Source organism: Aphis gossypii, chromosome X, assembly GCF_020184175.1.
Source record: "Aphis gossypii isolate Hap1 chromosome X, ASM2018417v2, whole genome shotgun sequence".
NCBI lineage: Eukaryota > Metazoa > Arthropoda > Insecta > Hemiptera > Aphididae > Aphis > Aphis gossypii.
This window is the reverse complement of record NC_065533.1, coordinates 31955620-31975239: the sequence shown is the minus strand read 5'-3', so window position 1 is coordinate 31975239 and position 19620 is coordinate 31955620. Positions and strand designations below refer to the sequence as shown.

At 32.4% G+C, this 19620-nt stretch overlaps 1 protein-coding gene across 3 annotated transcripts; it reads right to left on the bottom strand.

Annotated features, from left to right (window-relative positions):
* Window positions 1-1144: 1144 nt before the first annotated feature.
* LOC114123579 (uncharacterized) lies at window positions 1145-9648 on the bottom strand. 3 transcript variants are annotated; one of them, XM_050207479.1, is made up of 6 exons: window positions 9336-9648; window positions 7135-7416; window positions 5330-5600; window positions 4280-4940; window positions 2725-2945; window positions 1145-2190 (listed from the first exon to the last, which is right to left on the bottom strand). In XM_050207479.1, the coding sequence occupies exons 2-6, from the start codon at window positions 7399-7401 to the stop codon at window positions 1886-1888; spliced, it is 1725 nt and encodes a 574-aa protein (XP_050063436.1). In that variant the 5' UTR covers window positions 7402-7416; window positions 9336-9648; the 3' UTR covers window positions 1145-1885. The 3 variants fall into 3 exon arrangements, with proteins under 3 accessions (XP_050063436.1, XP_050063437.1, XP_027842412.2); XM_050207480.1 differs by having other exon boundaries at window positions 7135-7322; XM_027986611.2 differs by lacking the exon at window positions 7135-7416 and having other exon boundaries at window positions 9336-9647.
* Window positions 9649-19620: the final 9972 nt, after the last annotated feature.

The following is a 19620-nucleotide window of genomic DNA, read 5'->3' as shown; positions in this document are numbered from 1 at the left end:
TGACCTCTCCAAAGTACTATCTAAATGAAATTTGTCATCTAATTATTGTCACATAAAACTTTTGGAGCTCTTTCAGCCTTCTGCCCTAATTCCTAAACAGTATATAATTGTAATTTCATGAAGGACATTATTAATTTTTATATCGATAAATTCGTTCGTCAGCTTGTTCAAGAAAACAGGATTAATTTTGAAGGTAAAATGAAAACCTAAATATCTGTAACAAATATATCTGTAAATTGGCAAAGTTTTTTAGAGAAAACCTCTAAGTTCAGTTCTCTTGAACCAGCCATTTAGTTTATAATTTTTTATTTTAAAACATTTATTAGGTACCTAATAAATATATATTGGGTAGCAAGTGACCCAAGCTGAATTATTTTTCAGGGGCTGCTTGGGTCACCGGCTATCAAATTTGAAAATCTTAATATACTTCATTTTAATACGGCTTGTACTGCTTGTAGATAGAAAACTGTAGGTTTTTACAGTCGAGTAGACAACAAAAAGTAGTTTTAAAAAAAAAAAAAACGATTAAAATATTCAAACTTATGAAAGATTGATTATTACTTTTGGCCTAAGACATTTCTTCTTTTTATATTATTACACAAGGTATACTGTTTAGGTTAAGTTAGTATAAGTTGTATCAAAATCGGACCATTGGAGCTATTTTTATAAACTTAAACATTTACGATAAAATTTGTAAAAAATAGTATGGCCCACCACACTTTGAAATTACTTGGGTTAGGGTTTATTTGCAGCCATGTGGCAGCCAACGTGTAAAATATAAAACGCTACAGAGTTCCAAACAGCCAGTTTCATTAATTTTTTTTCTACTCGGTTGTTTTAATTTTAAAAATGGACTTTTTACACTCTCCAAACCATTTTTTTTTTTAATATCTTGTGAGCTAGATAGTGACCTACTCCAAAAAATATAAATACTGCAGATTATTAATAATATTTAGTTTATTATGTGCTAAACTTGTCTACCAACTAAAATAATTAAAATTGTAGTAGATGAAATCAAAAATACGTAATTAAGTAAATGCATAATTTTAAGTTTTAAATAATTTTTTTTATATTGGCACCATTTTACTTTTCTTTCAAAGAAGGCGATGACAAAGGTTTGACTTAAAAAGATTGGAACATTAAAATTATCATACTTATTTATTTACAAAATAAATAAAATGACTTAAATATTTTATAGGCATGTAAAAAAAAAAATAATAATTTTTAGTTTCATGGCCTAGAGCTACTGAGACAGCACGAGATTTATTCCAGATAAATATAACAACATAATAAAACATACAAATAAAAATATAAATATTGTTTTTTAACCCAAATACATAAATCTATGAGGTTAATTATTATATTCAGACAAAATACAACACATTTTTCATTTTTTTATACTTAACAATAAGTATTTTGTGACAAGTATAAAAATGTGAACTTAAGTAATATTACATCTTAATATTATCCTACAAATAAAAACAGATATCTCGTATAATTTGTAAAATGAATTAAGGCATATCTCAGAATTCAGAATAATACAACGGAGGAGGTTAATTATTATCGTCCTAAATAAATAATTATTATTAATTACCTAGTTTTTTGATTTAAATTTAAATTTAGGGTTGACTGAATGAATTGGTAACATTATTTATTTATTAAATATTACAAATTAAAGTTGATAGTATGATTGATGAACTTGCAAAAAACAAATGAGAAATTACAAAAATTTTTACTAAAATTTACTAAAATATTATATAAATTAAAAATTGACTTCTTTAATCTATTTTTTACTTGATTTCAATTTTCTTTATGTATTGAAGTATTGTAACCCCCACCACCGGAATTTGGAAAACATTGTAAACTGTGAGATGGTACTTTTTCATCATTGTCTAAATGGATTTCCACCATTACCAGGTCCGCCAGAAAACTTTTGCAAAATATCTAAATCAGATTTTTGCTGTTGTTGTGGATTTTGAGGAGGCAGAGGAGTGCCTCTAGAGTTGTTAGGTAAATATTGTATTGTATTGGGTGCACTAGGTTTAACCTGTATACTAGTACCACCATATAATAATACTCCAGGTCCATCTCTTGGTGGTATTCTAGGCATTAATCTTTGTCGTAGTTGCTGTTGATATTGTTGTTGTAGCATAATTAATGATAATTTTGGTGATAATGGACACCAAAGTCCTAAACAGAAATGAAAACAATTTATTATAAACTATCCAAAAAAAAAGTTATATTCATACAACAATTCATGAAATCTATTCTCACATGCCCAGACATACATAAGTACAGCTATTAAAGACCTACATATAACCTACAAAACAAAATTAATTGACTATAAAATATTGCTGGAAAATCTATCAAAACAATTACCTATCAGCTAACACCTAATTGGACAAATCACCGAGTATTGAAGATATCATTAAATGGTCAGTAAAAGTAATTGTCAACTAAATACAGTAGACATTCCACCTACACTAACACCTGTGAGATATAATTAAGTTACAAGAAAACCAGTTAATAATTTTATCACAAAATGACAGTATTTCAACGTTCTTTATAAAAATATTATAATTAGTAAAATGAACTTTTAAATCAATTGCCTAATACATATTATTAATATTTTTAATTATTTGTTAAATATTAAGATCTAGCAATGTGAAAAAAATTCGGCTCTTATGTAGTGATATTAAAAAAATAGAAGTGAGAATTGTTTACCTCCACTAGCCACATTATTAGCTAATTGTTGGTTCATTTGAGCCAAAGAAGATATTGGATCAACATTTTTCAATGGTTGATGCTGTGATGTTTGAAGATTAGCTGCAACAGTAGCTGCTGCGTCTGTAGAAGGTTTTAAAGACTTATCACCAGGACGAACGATATTATAAGACTTCATATCTGTCATAATCATGTCCATATTTTTTTGAGATGAAGAGACTCTAAAATAATAAAAATATAATTATGTTAAAATGATTTACTACAATTCTATAATTTGTTTTAAATCAATGACAATCACTAATCACGTCATAAAACAACAATAGCTTTATTAGATTAACCCGTTAATAATTTACTTCAAATTTATAAACATTACAAAATCATCTGTATATGTTATTGATTATTAAAGGTATTGCAAATAAATACAAAATTAAGTTATTATAATAATTAATAACTAACAAATAAATGCTCCGATGTTACAATTAAATTTCTTCGACTCAAATCCTATTAATAGAAATACATTTTAAAGTCGATTATTATTTCAATATTTAAAAAGTATATATTATGTGCCTGGCCACAATTTTTGTTTATCTATGAAACAACAAAAAAGACTGACGTCCAATAATCTAACCCTCATCTAACATTGCTACTCCGGGTCAACCTAGTGGTGATGGTCAACAATCTCCTGTTATACACCTACATAAATTAAATAACATTTTATTTTGTAACTATTAATTTGTTATTATCTTTTTAGATGGATTATTTGTCATAAAAATAAACAGCTATCTAAAAGAAGATGAACCTAATCTAATGGTTGTTCCTTCTTCTCAACACATTCAGTACCTGAATACATTTGATGGTCAAGAACTTACCATTCAAAAATAACCTAATACTGGTTTAAAAGAGTTTTAAAAAAAATTAAAAAAAAATAAAAACCTATTTAGGAACTCAACAAGTGAGACAAAAATATATGACCTAGCACTTAGGAATATTCACCGAAAAATAATTATTGACCCTAAAACAATAATTAATATGTTCATCTCAAAAAAGGAAGACTTGGCCTTTATGTTTTAATAATGTAATCTATTCTTTCGCTTTGTTTTGTTTTGTTTTTTTTTTTGTATTAATTATATGATCTCGATTTGATAATATATATAATTATATGAATTAAATTGTCAGCAGTACAATGTAAACATAATTTGTTGTCCTTATTGGCCATAAAAAATTAATCCCCGCCAACCGAAAATAAATCCTGGCTACAACATTGACTACTTCAACTATGTCTCCTTCATAAGCTATCAAATCTTTATAGCAATATCATTAGTTGAAGTATTACAATTTCTGATAACATAAACATTAATTATTGTTCTTATTATTTATTCCAACCAATTCTGTAATTGATTTTTTTTATTTATTATTTGGTATGTATATTGTTTCACATACGTTGTATTAATAAAATAATTGTATAATATCATTAACATTTTGATTTCAATTGAAAATTTTGAAATATTTGTTACTATCGTATATAAAATCAAAATTTTTACATCCTCCTTTTTACCTTCTATGAACTGATGTACTTGGATTACTGGATTCTTGTCTTGATCCATTGCTACCAAGAGATCGTACAACAGCAGCACTCATACTTGGTGATGGTTGACCACCAGCTGGAGAGTTGAGTGCTGAACATGTGTGAGATGGCAACGATGAATTGCTATTTGTTACTACAGTATCATTGCCAGATAATGGTGAATTGGGGCTACAAATTGGTACAGAAACAATAGGAATGCTAGTAGATCGAGCTACGGTTTGATGGTAAGAAGGTGGTGGACCACAACATCCCCCATCTTTCTTTTTCCCATCTTCATTGTCAAAAATTGATTTTGGCCTATCAAATGAACTTGATGTTGGGGTTCTAGGTGGCAACGTGAGACCTCCTGCAGACTTAGTTACTCTTGCAGCTGTTACAACAACATCTACATCTAAATCATCTTCAATAGATGGCTTTAAATCGTCCCTAACACCACTTCCACTGCAATTATCAAATGGACCTCCAACAGAAGAGGATGACAATGTAACAGGAGGTTGCTGTTGAAAAGGTCCTCCAGCATTATTTGAGTTTTCAGGAAATAATACTTGTTTAAGCTTCCGTAAAGTTGCTTGTTGTTCTTCACGATGTTGTCTTTGTTGTGGAGTCAAATTTTCATCAGGTACTTGAACACCTAGCAAAACAAAAATGATATAAAATATGTGTGTTTAAAAATTATTGCAAAAGGGTACCTGACAAGTTAATAGTAATAACTTAATAAAAATAAAAATGATTCAATTAAAAATATATTGACTTGTAACAAGGAAAGCTAATAAAATAAATAACAATAAAAATAATTTAATCACTTAAAAGTAAAGCTTATTCGTAGTATTTTTCAACATTTTAAATAAATAAAACATCCTATGCATTTTTTTGTAACTTTATGTTTTGATTAACTCTTTTATGCTTCTACAACTCCAATTGTACTTAGTATTATAAACATAATTACACAGTAACTGACATTGAAATTGTGAAATTGTTGTGTAGATGTGGTGTGTGTGTAGTTTCCAATGAATTACTCACCAGTTAATGAATGGTGTAATGTTGCTCCTTGAGGTAAGTTTCTACTACCTATAGAATCATCAAAGTCTAAAGTTGGCATCATAGAGGCTTGGGAATTTTGGCCATCTAGGCTTGAAGGAACTGCCTTTGGGGATCTACCAAATGATGACATAAGATCCATTTTAGATGGTTGACATTTATTAGGGCCACTCATTGTCATCATATCAGACATACCATGGTAGTGAGCAAGCCCATTCATTCCAAGAGAACCTCTATGGTGAAGTTTATTGGCCTTAAAAAACATATAAAATTTTAATATATAAATACAAAAAAGTGGAGTAGATATAACCATATATTATTTACTATTCAACAATAACGTCTAACCTAAAGTGGGTTAGATATAAAATTACTCAGTATTTTTTTATTTATTAAATTATGATTGATTATATATATATTGGTTATCCAATATTCAGATTCATAATAAACCTATAAAACTAAGGATCATTTAACCTTCCATTGTCATATTATATAAAATGTTTTTTTATCTGCTTTGTTATTTTTATTACACATACTGATTGGTTTTTTACATTAATTATGTATTTATGTTCCAAGTACATTATAAAACATTTAAGATTTGGTTTCGGCAAAGTTAAATTTAATATTATTAAGTAAATACTGAATTGAACATTTCTTGATTTATAATTCTATTTATGATACATTTTACCAGTTTATAAACTACTTAATTTATCAATATTAATACAAAAAGATTTTTGGAAGTGAAACTTTATTAGCAGCGTTCTGATATTTGACGAGAATGGAGAGTGAATTGGGAAAAATGGAACGTTTTGTGATTCCGTTACACAAGAGAGAAAAAAGATAAAAAAAAATGTTTGTTTATAAATGGTTGCTATAACAACCTGATTTTTTGTTGACAAATTTATCACTTTATTATTATAGCTAATTATTATAATTATTTTATTATTTTATTTTTTTTTAATTATCCCTTTCTTTCTCTCTCTCTCACTCTCTCTCTCTCTCACACACACACACACTAGTTTGTAATAAGTTTCACTTCTACTACGTGTACGATGCTACACATGTTTTTATTTTTTTTACATGATATTAAACAAGATTGATTCAAAACAATTTGTAAGTGACTCTTAATTAAAATTGTTGTAGTTCAACCAAAATATTGAAAATATCAATTAAAAGTAAAATGATAGAAAGAAATTAATGTCACTAAATTTAACTCTTTAACTCCTATTAATGGATTACCATTAAATCAGTATAGAGTCCAGATTTATACTTAATTAAAATATTTGAAATATGATGTTTATATGCAGATAAAATTGATGACATATTGTTTATAGACTGTTCAAATTTACGATTTTTTATTGATATTAATTTATTTGATTATTTAATTATAAAAAAATATAAAAATAAAAAGTATTAAATACCTAAACATTGAACTGAAATAAGACAGTTAGTTCTAACATTAAATTAATCAAATTGACCATGTATTAATACAAAAGTGTTTCAAATCCTCATCCTTAAAATTTGCATACAGAAAAAAAACATTTTTGTTTTTAATTGTGTAAGTAAATAAACTGCAACAATTTGCTTTTACTTGTGGAATAGTTTTTTAGAAATAAAGAATCCATCATAAAAATAAATATTAGTAATAAGTTCAGTGTAAACTGGTTTACTTTTAATGGGTGTTTATGCTAAAATTAAAAATGTATTATAAATTATAATAAATTATAATACATTTTATTTTTGTATAATTAGGCATTTTTAGTGTAAAATTTAAAATTATTTCACCGTACCTCTAGAAATTTTTTTGTTTGCGGTTGAGTACAATGATAAGCTATAATATTAGGATATTGGCCAGCTAACACAGATTCTGCTGATTTATTTGCTAAACTCGTAGAAAATACAAAAATCTGACTTTGTTGTTGGTCATCCATATTTCCACTAGTTGTATTTGATTGTTTGTTGCCAACAACATTTGGGGCTAAAACATTGTTCATTAATGGTTGTACTCTACCACAACCATCAATTAAATCTGATGGCCCTCCACTTCTACTATTCATTTATTACTGTAAAATCTAAAAATATTAAATTTTACTAGGTATATCATTTAACAATAAACTACTCATTTTTTCAAAATATATTTAATATTTTTTTTTATACATATTTGTCAGTCTCATTCTAAAAAAACACTAAATTATTCTTAAGTAATTAAAATTGGTAACATTTTTTTACTATACAAAGATAATAAATGTTCAAATCAAATATGATAAATCATCCTGAATATGCTTTAAATAGCTTATTAAAATATTTACCAAACATAATAATAACCAAAGGGCTTTTATTTTGTTATATATGTTTTACCAATAGCATTGCGACTGCAATATGTGCTCTACCAAGTTTTACCATTTTAGGAATACATTTAGATTTTACATGATTTAGATGGACTTGCAGGCAAACAAAAAATTAATTCAAGATAGTATCTAACAGAAACAAGAAAAATTATAATTCTAAAAAATCTATCTAACATCCAAACCAAAGGTATTTATATTATGTCTACTTTATTTTTCTTTCTTTAAAGTTAAGTAAAAATTGTCAGATTGTAATTAATTGTTAATTTTTGTAAGGAAAACAAATGATAGAAAAAAAATTTGAACAAATTGTTGAAGACCTCAGAGTTAAATACAAATGTAATATAGAAATATTAACTGACACTAAACAAGATTTACAGGGTAGGTATATAAAAATAAACAAGATGAAAAAATGAAAACTATATTTGTAGCCTTTCCAGAAGTAAAATATATAAGTAACTATTATATTATTAACAAATTTATGTTAATTTTTATAAAAAATTTCTCCTAGATTGTGTTAGCTGATGTTGCGTAAAAATTAATAATAGATGGTAGAATACCAGTTTTTGTTCTTTTGGTAGAAGATGGAAACAAACAAAGTGAAATCACTTCAGCAGAGTTATTAGTTTATGAACTCTATGGAACATTGAAATGAATCTTTCAAACATTAAAAAATAATAAACCTGCTAGCACTAATAATAATGTGTTCATGACAGATATTTTTCTAAATGCAAAGAGTTTAATAGGTTTATTTCATGCACTGCATACTTTCCACCGAGAAATCACCTGCAATAAATTGAGCATTACACCTCAAGAAAGGAACCAATTACAGGTTTTATTTGAACAATTATGCTATTCTTATAACAGCAAGAGTATCAACAATTGTATGATATTTTCAAATCATTTACACTAGCACAGGTTATGGATTACTTTCATATAAATTGGTATGCTATTAGGAATGAGTGGGTGGTAAGCATGACTAATGACAGTGGTAATTTGTTTTAATGGGAAATTGAAATCTGTAATTGACTCATCATTTTCAAATTTACAAGAATTTTTCAAAAAATTATTTGTTATCATAGAATGTCTCGGAATAGAACGAAATAGTAAAGAACTACTTATACGTAGTTCAAAAATGGTCAACAGCTAAGTTTTCAAATGCTGTGTAGAAGAACAATCATCATGACCAAGTAGCCATAATATAGCAGGCTGGTGCTTGACCATGATTATCATTATCGCGTTATCATTGTTACACTATAGTTATCATACGCATTTCTTATCATAGTAGTCTGGACTTGACAGGAAGACCGTCGGGTATCTAGACACGGCGAATAAATAATATAATATGTAGGTGGAAAAGGGTTTAGCAGGGTTAATTTTGATTTGATGTGGTAAGAAAAGGAACGCAACACGCGGAACTATGGCAGTTATGTTATGGTTTTTTGGAGGCATATATTATTATATCTACTAATATCGGTAGACGTTTTTTTTTTTAAAAACAACGATTTGGAACAAGCCCGAGGCGGTTTTCAAACAAACAACGGTTAGAACGTATTCAACGCAATACCGGTACAGCACGCCTGTCTGCCAAGATACTAACGTGGCATAGTGCTACTATGACACTAGATGAACGTATTAACACTCACGTGGACCGGCTGTAATCGATGTGGTGGAAAGTCGGTACTAGACGAGTGCGTCGGCGTGTCCGCCGCGAGAACGTTCGGTGCACGGATATCGGCGAGGCGGCGCCGACGACAAACGGCAACGTTACACACGGTGCACTGACGGAAAATCGCGCGGCGACGACGACGAAATAATCACAATTTATCGGACGAAACGGTACGGATTTCGGATCGACGGCGGCATGCTGGCCGGTCGATGTCACTGGTAATAAAAACCTAACCTAACGCGAGCGCGCGCAAACCCACGCACGCGCAGCCACTCGCGCACACGAACGCGCGCGTACGTGCAAAACGTGCGATGTTGCCAAATCTTGAGCGGACGCGACACCTGCATGTGGCATCTCTCGCGGTCTTACAGGTGCGTACTCGGACTGTAAATTTACGCTCAGCGGATGATCACGTTTTACACCGTCGGTTTAAAAATTAGAGTGAATAGACCTTTTACGAAACTCGACGGCAACAACATTATATGTGTTTTTTTTTTACGATTGTCAGTTTTGAAGCGAGTTATGAGCATCTTTAATTTACGCTGTGTCATTTACGCACGACTCGCTAAAAAAATTGATCGGCTGAGCGTAAATTTGTCGCGTTACGCACTTGTAAGACGGAGAGTCAACTCGTGCTGGTGTTGTGTCCTCTTAAAAGTGAGATTATCACATACACAAATACATTGGCCAAAATTATCGTACTTTCAATAAAATTATTATCCTACCGTAAAAAAATCAAAAGATAACTCGAATCTCGCTCACGCTTGGTCATCACGAATATTGATAATGATATTTTGACGGTGGGTGACGGACAATGCCTGTTAAGTGTGAACAAGTTGGACGATTTGTCGTGCCGTAACAGTGTGAATCGGGATTAATATCCCGCTTTCTACCATCCAAGGATGTCGGCGCTTTCGATTCCTCAATCTTCTAACCAAAATAATTAGACAATGTACACGAACCCATATTAAATAATAATTATTATTTTATAAAAAATACTAATAAAAGAATGCTTATTCTTATTCATTTATTCATTTTTCAGAAAAATTAAGTTTCTTTTACTGTTGACATAATAAATAATATATATGTTTTTAAACATTAATAATAAAAAGAACAATTTTTGTTTGACACTAATAATGAATAGTATATAGGTAATATAAAACAAATAGAACATTTATTTAAAAATAAAATAAACACTATTCAGTCTCAAAAGTTATATCATCTTCAACACAAACAGTATTATTTATAAAGTCATACATATATTTTTGATGTCATCGAGTTAAGCAATTTTTTGAACTTTAAATTTTTAAAACTCATAATATAAAAATGCTAAAATTAACTTAAGAAAATAAATGCTTATTGCTCACAGGTCCAATTTGTTTGTAGTGCATAAATGCAGTTTAGCTCCCAAGCGATTTTTTGGATTTTTTTTCAAAATATATGTTATTGCATGCCTAATTTGATTAGTGATGGGCATAATCGAATGATTTCGATAATCGAATGATTAGTAATCGAGACATTTTCATAATCGAGAAAATCTCTCGAAAAATCACTCGAAATTAAAATCGTTTTTTCCTATGAAAACAATAATCGAATGATTAGTAATCGAGAGAATATCTGAAATTAAAATAATTTATTCGTATGATAAGAATAATTGACTATTATTACGTATTGAGAGAATCAAAAAATTACTCAATTAATACACTTTAGTAAATAATTATTAATTAAATTTTGCTTTCTATATTTGTTGATATATATTATATTTATAATTAAAATAAACTATAATTTAGGAATAATAATAAGTAATAACCACGATGTATTAATAATTTATTATTAATAGATGCTTTTATTAAAATACAGATTTTCATTTTTTTATTTAATAATTATTATCTAAATTTTAAATTAATCTTAATTATGAAAAAACTATCACATTTTTTTTTATATATTTTAAACATTTAACATAGAGTAATACCTATTACTCTATGATTTTAAATGAAACGTTATAAATATATTACAAATATGTATGGCTACCAAATAGCAAATGTTGACAATGCATTTTAAGTTTCAAATAAAATTTATTAAAAATCCTCCAAATTAAAAATAATAGTACATATCTAATAAAATAACTTTACAACAGCTCGTAATAGTAAGTAAATAAATATAAGAATAATAAATATTTAATGAATAAAACTGGACAAAATATAAAAATGTAAAAATGCACAAAAAAATTTAAAACAAATTCAAATTACTATTTAAAAATATAATATAATCTAAATTTTTTGGAGATAGCCGATTTCTGCGATCATTGGTTATCAGTCCTGTTTTTGAAAATACACGTTCAGATGGAACAGACGTTGCTGGAATACACAAATACTTCAGCTGCATATTATACAAATCTGGTAATGTGTGTTAATGCTGTTTCCAAAATTCCAATGGATTTTTTTTTACGATCTAAAAGTGGCATATCTAAATATTGACGTATTATCAAAGTGGAAGTTACATTTGGACTCGATGTAATTCTGACTTCAGCGACTTTATTATCAAAATGCTCCCATAGTGATTTAGTTGCATTATTAGTACTATTTAATGTGTGCGCTGTGGTGGTAGATTCAGTTGTATTCATTTCATTTTCCATATCATTATTTGTGCTAATCATCATTGTTAATTCTTTGCTTACCCATTTTTGCGCATTACTAGCATTTTCAAGTAAACCAAACGCAGTTTTTTTGAATCGTGGGTCTAAAAATGTTGCTTTTGCAACAATTTTATCCTTTTCTAAAATGCCCAACCGTCTACTGACTATATCCATTAACATATTTCTAAATACATCCCCAATATCAGTTTTTGTTTTCAAGTTTTTTAAAATATGTTGAAGACCTCTAATAAGTGGTATAACCACACTTAATGTTGGGTACTTTTCACCTGATAATTCCGCTGTCATTATTTCAAATGGCTTTAAAATATGGGTACAATCTAATATTATCTTCCACTCTGACGCATTTAAATAATTTGGAGCTTGAGGTAGAGTTGACATAGCAGCAGATAGAGGGGCTTTAATATTTACAAGTCTTTCAATCATTATTAAACTGGAATTCCATCTGGTAGGCACATCTTGCTTAACTTTTAATAGAGGCAAGTTCATTTGCAATTGAAAATCTTTGAGTTTTTCAGTGGCGTTACTGCTGTGCTTGAAATGCCCTACTATCGTCCTACATTTTTTTTAAATTTGATTTATATCAGAGTTTCCATTTATTGCCTCATTTATACTCAAATTTAGTGTGTGTGCCACACATGGGTGATGGTGTTTAAGAAGGTGTTCGTTTATTGCATTTTTAATATTTGACCCATTGTCTGATACCACGGTTAATATTTTATTTGCTATATTCCACTCATTAAAAATATTTGTAAGTGTAGCGGCTATATTTTGACCAGTGTGTTTTTCAGAAACGCCTTTAGTTGCAATTACTAGTGAATATAATTGGTCGTCAAAAATAAAATGGCACGTCACTGTTATATATGATTTATTGGAATCGGATGTCCACATATCTGTCGTTACTGATAAATCATTTACGTTTTGAAGAATAGATTTTATTTTAAGGAGCACAACATTATATTCTTGTGGCAACAATTGTGAAGTTAATACTTTTCTACTAGGGATAGAATAAAGTGGTTGCAATTTTTTAGTATACTCAATAAATCCAATGTTTTCTACTAAAGAGAGTGGTTGATAATCAGCGACAATCATTTTAATTAAAGATTTATTAATAGCCTTAATTTCAGAATCACTAAGTTCATTTACTTTTGTCGAACCAAAGAGTTTTAGTTGACGAGGCTGTTTTGAAGGTGGCTCAGAAAATTGCGACGAAATCAAGTGTTGAGATGATAAATTAGAAAAAATTGCTGAAGTTGAGGAACTAAATGTATTTTCGGTAGTCTGGATTAATTGGTTATCTGGGTCATCTTCATTATGAGTGTTCGGATTGAGTTTGGTAGGGTGTAATCGTTTTAAATGTTCTATTATAAATTTAAAAAGATACAAAAATTGTGAAATTAGTATTTATTATACTTATTATACTTATTACTTAATATTTTGAAATACATAATATAATTAGGATTTGCAGAAGTATGAAATATTTCATTTTGAAATATATCACTATTTCATAAAAAAATTCACAAAAACGTGAAATATGTGAAATGTAGTTATTTAAATTAATAAACTAAGGTGTTTGAAATAATTCCAAAGAGAAAGGGTAAACAAATAGATAATTTCATGTGCCTAGTTTAAAAGTTATGTAAACCTTTAATAAAATATTATAATTTTAATTAATTACCTTTTAAGTTTGTCGTGTTTCCATAATACTTATAATCCTTTTTACATATTTGACACGTAACAGTCTTATTATCAGTATGTTTTTTAAAATGGTCCCAAACAACGGAACGTTGTTTACAGCCCGGTCTCATATTATATAAATAATATCAATAATAAATCAATTAAGAAAATACTTTTGAAATTATCGAAAATATGGAGACATGGAGTGTCTACATAACCTAACAATCAAAAATCGTCAACATCTCTCTCCTAAAATTAAATAGTTAAATGGGATTTTTCATAGGCCGTAGCAGTTTATTTATAGCGTGTCTGTGAATAAAAGTATTTTCAATAAAAATAATAAATGTGTAATATAAGATATAACTAATATACAATATTATTGTCTTATTACTCTTATTTATAAACATACATTGCATTATATGTATTTATTTTTACAACCCATTAAAAATTAAAATATACTAAATCAAATATCAATTACCAGATAATAAATAATAATTCAAAACATTTCAAAATTCGGTTACTTAAATTTCATAATGGAAATTATTCGATTACTCGATTATTTTATTTTACTCATAATCGAAATTATTCGATTACTCGATTATTTTACTCATAATCGAAATATCTCGATTCTTTTTCATAATCGAGATATCTCGATTATATATCTCGATTATGCCCATCACTAAATTTGACGGTACTTTCAAAAAAATCCGGTAGAACTTATTTTGGAAGTTATGGTCAAAAAACTTCAAAATGCTCAATTTTTTCAAAAATTGTGTTTTTGAATTAAAAATAAAAACGTTTTTAGAATTTTTTTTTTTTTCAGAAATGTATGTACATACATGTACAATGTATATATACATGCTCAAAATGTTGGTGAAATCAGAATTTGCCTATCGTACTTACTTTTTATGTTATTGTTGGTAAACTACATACGCTCCGCGGTTTTCGAGCGTCCCACGCTTTTCATTTCATGCGATTTTTACGTATACAATCCCGTTGCACTCGCCGTTTCTTACCCTTTTTTCACGTTCTTTGAACGTACCGATCGGACCGCTTGCAGATTTCTTAGCTTTTTTTAGATTTAGGGCGGAGCGATGAATGTATTGATTTTACAATGATGTGTGTTTTTTGAATGTCGTTTCAAGATATGGAAAACGCACTGTCTTTTCTACGGAAAGGCAGCGGTTCCATAGCTCAGGCATCCAGGGAATACGGAATTCCGGAGAAGTCGCTGCGTACTCATGCCGTCCGTGAGGGGATCGTTCTTAAAGTCGTAAGTCATAGGTAGTTATTGTAATTTTTTTTACGGGGCACTCATTTTTGGATTCGTTTAGGCTAAACAAGGTTATGTAAGGACCACCATCAACGACAATCTGCACGAGGCCGTAGCGTTGGTGCTCAACAAAGGGTATCCGGTAAACGCGGCTAGCCGTGAGAAGAAAGTGGCAAGGACAACGCTCCGAAAGGAGCTAAAAAGGGTAAAAGACATGCAGGAAGTCGCCATCGTGCTGCCCAAGAAAAAGAAGAAGAAATCTCTAAAGAAATCGCCGTCACCAGACACATCGGCCGTAAAGACGACCGCTGTGAAAAATATTTTTTTGAATTCATTTTATTACATTTGCTTTATACTAATCGAATTTTTTTAATAGCTAAAATCAAGTTCCGTAGCAAGTTGTCCCCTGTCCCTAAAAAACATGCCAGGTTCGTGGTAAGTCCACGAGATACGCCTCCCCGACCAGCCACCAGCATCGTCGCGATCAGCGTCGCCACCACCTGTGACCCCGTCACCAGCGTCGCCGCTACCAGCGACCCCGCCAGCTGTGCCACCGCAAACTGTCTCGCTTGTGTTGATGAAGAAGTTGTTTTCACACTCAAAAAACTGAGCCGCTGTCGGGTTCGCCCCTGTGTCACCTTAAACGCTGCGGGTGAAGGAGTGGGTCGGGTAGTTGCCCAATTCGGACCCGTTTGCCTTCAGTAGCGACGGCGAAGAACGGTTACCGGTGCGGTTAACGCAGAGGTCGCCAGTCCCGATGCCGGCCAGTTCTCCGATTGATTCGGTAGAGGTACCTATGGCATCACCACTCCACCATTCAGACAGCGATTCTTCGGGAGAGATACGCAAAGGCAAGCGCCGTCTCACCGTTAATGAGAAACGGGTGTTGTCAATGGATACAAGGGTGAGTTGTTTAAACCGATCATCGACCGTTTCCACACTATTTTTCCAACTCTATCGGTTTTTGTTGTTTTAGATGGTCAAATATTGTCCGTTTTGTCCATAAACTACGGTGGGCAACAAGCTGAATAGACATATCAACAACAAACATCACGAGCGCCTACGCAAGCCCCAGGCGGTAAGTCTAAAAAGGATATGTCAGCTTATTACGACTGAATCCCGGAAATCTTATACGATGATCCCGATGTCCGTAATGAGAGATATTTTTGGTCCGTTTTGGGATGATAGGAGTTACAGGAAAACGGCCTACAGGTGAGTCGTGTAGTATTTAATCGTATCGAATACATTTGCCGTAACATCGTTTTCCGTTTCAGACTTAGCGAGATGGGGCGGATGAAGGTGTACGGAGGGTCGTGGAACCTGCCTGGCGTCAAAGACTTCGGCGATCCGTTTGCCCCGTACGTCGTGCAGGACGAAGACGCTTACGCCGCCTCGACGTCAGCAGCACCACCAACCGCTTTGACGACACCGGAAAAACCAACCGCTTCGACGTCAGCATCCCCGGTTAACGTGAAGAAGGCGTTACAGTCAATGAGTCTGAACAGACAGCTCCCGTTAAACCATCCGCTAGTCACGATGTTGAAAAATACGTTAAAGATGAGTCACGGCGAATCATCCAACGCGTGTGACAACTACATCGCAAACGTCTCACGCGTCCTCTACCACGTTCACGATCACCTGGTGAAAAGTGGAACGCCTCCGACGCATTGGACTGATTTGGTGTCTACCGACATAGCACCTTACGAGGACTACATCAGACAATGAGTACGAGGGTGGTGGTCACCTGATAAGACCAACACGCGACTTCGTGATTGATTAATAAACCTTTATTTGTTTTTAGTTTTAGACGCAAATCGCTGGGCCAAACAAAGGCAACGACTATAAAATATCTAAAGAATCTCCGTCTGCTCTTCTGGAACATCATTAAGTGTTATGTGAACGAGGAAGGTTCGTTCCCCAAGGGGTTCGACCTCCTCCCATGTCAAGAGACCATTATCAGAATTAAAGTCTTGGATCATAAATTAGATCTATTGTATAAAAGGACAACGAAACAGCAGCCGGCAGAATTAATTCAAAGGAAGACTAACGAAGCCCAAAACATACCGGACTATTCCGATGTCGTCGCGTCACTGGCCAAAATTTACAGCACCATCGATGACAACTTGAAAGACTTGGAATTGGCCTTCGAGGGCAAAACTAGAACCTTGGTCGTAAGGAGCGAAAAAACGAGCAGTTACTCCGAGAGGATGGTAAGTGCTTAAGTCTTCAGGTAGTGAATTTCAAAAAATCGATGCGGAAATTCCCGATTTTGATTCGAAACTTTTGAGCACAGATCAAAAGTACTTACTTGATATTGCCCACGCAATCAAGTCTGGTCATTGCTCAGACAATTTGGCATCGAGAGACCCCGGACCGTTAAACCATTCGCGCTGGGTGACAACGGGTAATAGACTCATGAGAGTTTATATTGGAACAATGAATCCATCTGTTGAGTTAGTTACCTTAGTAGAGTTTGTCATGAAAGTGTATGTACCGATGTGGTTTACCATAAAAAAGAGCCCTCATGTACTAATGGAAGCAGACACATGATGAAGCAAATAACACTCTCGTCGTACTTGCCAACAAAATACAAGGTCATGGTTCAACAAGTAATTCAGCAAAACGCTTACTTTCTGCATCCAGAAAATATTTTAATTTGTATGGTAACCGATAACGATCCTGAGATCCGAAAACGGGGATTAGAATTAGTGTTGTTAAGCAGGGAGACCACCAAAAAAGTAGGAAAAATTCGTCCATTCCGTGTTCCAAAAATAAATTTTGAAGCGACGCACTACACGGAACTCATAAATTGGGACGAAATCGATTTAACTACTCCACCTGTGATGAACAATTTTTCTACTGCAGAACTTGCGGATTATTTCAATCTGAATAAACTGCCTCAATTGCCAATTTTAAACTATCCATGCCATACACAAAGTGTTGAGCGTATTGTTCAAGAAGTTAGCAAAGCTTCTAAGATGGTATGCGGATTTGAAGCACGAGATGGACTAATTCTAAGTAAAATAAGTCATAGGAAACTCATGCCCAGTCTTCGAACTAAGGCAGATTACAGGATTTCCACTGAAGAAAAATCCATTGTGTAAAGTGCAAGTATATTAATTTGTCAATTATTTTATGCCTATTGCGCCTCGTTGGTAGGGAGGAAGGGGAGGCGTGGACGGGACTCAAAGTGCAGCCACCTCCCCGTGGTGAGTCCTGGGTAGTTAAGAAAATAACTAGCGAAGAGCGGCACCTTTCGTTTCGAATTCTACTTGACTAAAACGCAAGGGTTCGAAAATATATGAACACTCCCCTCCCCTCCTGCCTATTAAAACGTTTTTTCCGATCCGCGACCTGAAGATATTGATCGATTTCAATTTTTTAAAATGTTTATTGTTCACTGGTAAGGGTGTTTACGGTTACCTAATCGAGTTCGATTCGTCCTACCTAGATTAACCCGTTGTTTCGCATACAGATATCCCACCTGTGGTGAAAGTCGACGGTCGATTTGGCTATACACCTCTGGGCGTCGAAACAGCGGAGCGGAGTCGCTGTTAACATGACGCTCAGGGAGTGGAAGGCGAGGCAGGAACACGGTGGCAACGTTGTGGTGATGTGGCAGACCACAAAACGGGGGACAAAGAACTGGCGTCCTTGGTCGTCGATGACGAAATGGCAAGCCTGATGGATAGGTAGGTTATTGACGATATCCCCGCACGACTGACCCAATTTAATATATTCACCGCTTACATCGTTTACACATACTACCAACTGCGTTCGAGGACGGGCTTCGAGCGACAGAATTTCTTCCTAATGAATAGAGGCGAAAAGATTGTGAAGATATACGACATCAACAAAATCTACGGTGCGTGACTGTCGGCTAACGTCTTTCGGCGAATGGTTGAGACGAGCAGTCGTGACCACGGGACGGCAACTTCAGCGGGAATCGCCAAAGCCCTCCAAATTCCGACGACACGGTGGCATGGTACTACCGGGTGCCAGACACGGCGGAGGAGGTAAGGCGACACCAACCAATTTCCAAGGTAGACCACACGGCTCTTGTGAAGAGCTACGTGGACAAACAGTAAGTCAACGGAACGCAACACCTTTCCCGGCGCTCGATGTTACTAATAATTTGTCTGTTTTTCAGCTTTGAAGACATATTTGATCCCATGCCTTACAAAAAATTCGTCAATTCAGAATGGATAGAACGTTTAAAAGACGAAGAAATATATCGCGAGTACCCGTCGGTACTTTTTTAAAAACATCAATGTTCTGTTTAGAAAACTCAACTCTTCTTATTGACTTAAACCTAACAATATAATTATTTGAATCCTTCAATTTTTGTTTCTTAAACATGGCACACCATACATCACTCCAGTCCAAAAAATAAGTATGTTTAAAAATTATAGTGTTATAAGGACTTACATTTATTCTGGAATTTCTTATTATAGTGGACCGTTCAGATGGAGCCCGGACAGTTTTCTTTTTAATATTTTTGTCTATACAATATACATGCATGCACAGAATCAACTGGCATATATGCATGACCCAGTAATAAATAATTTATAGTTAAACACATGATATTTTTTTAACTAGAAAAAAAATGATGCAGCATTGATAACATAAAATGATTTTTATTTATTTTGGCTAGGGCAA

Coding starts and splice junctions, on each gene's coding strand:
- LOC114123579 (XM_050207479.1), bottom strand. CDS start 7,401: ATGAATAGTAGAAGTGGAGGGCCATCAGATTTAATTGATGGTTGTGGT. Junction 4,941..5,329: donor ATTACACCATTCATTAACTG/GTGAGTAATTCA, acceptor TTGTTTTGCTAG/GTGTTCAAGTACCTGATGAA. Junction 2,946..4,279: donor AGTACATCAGTTCATAGAAG/GTAAAAAGGAGG, acceptor TTATTATTTTAG/AGTCTCTTCATCTCAAAAAA.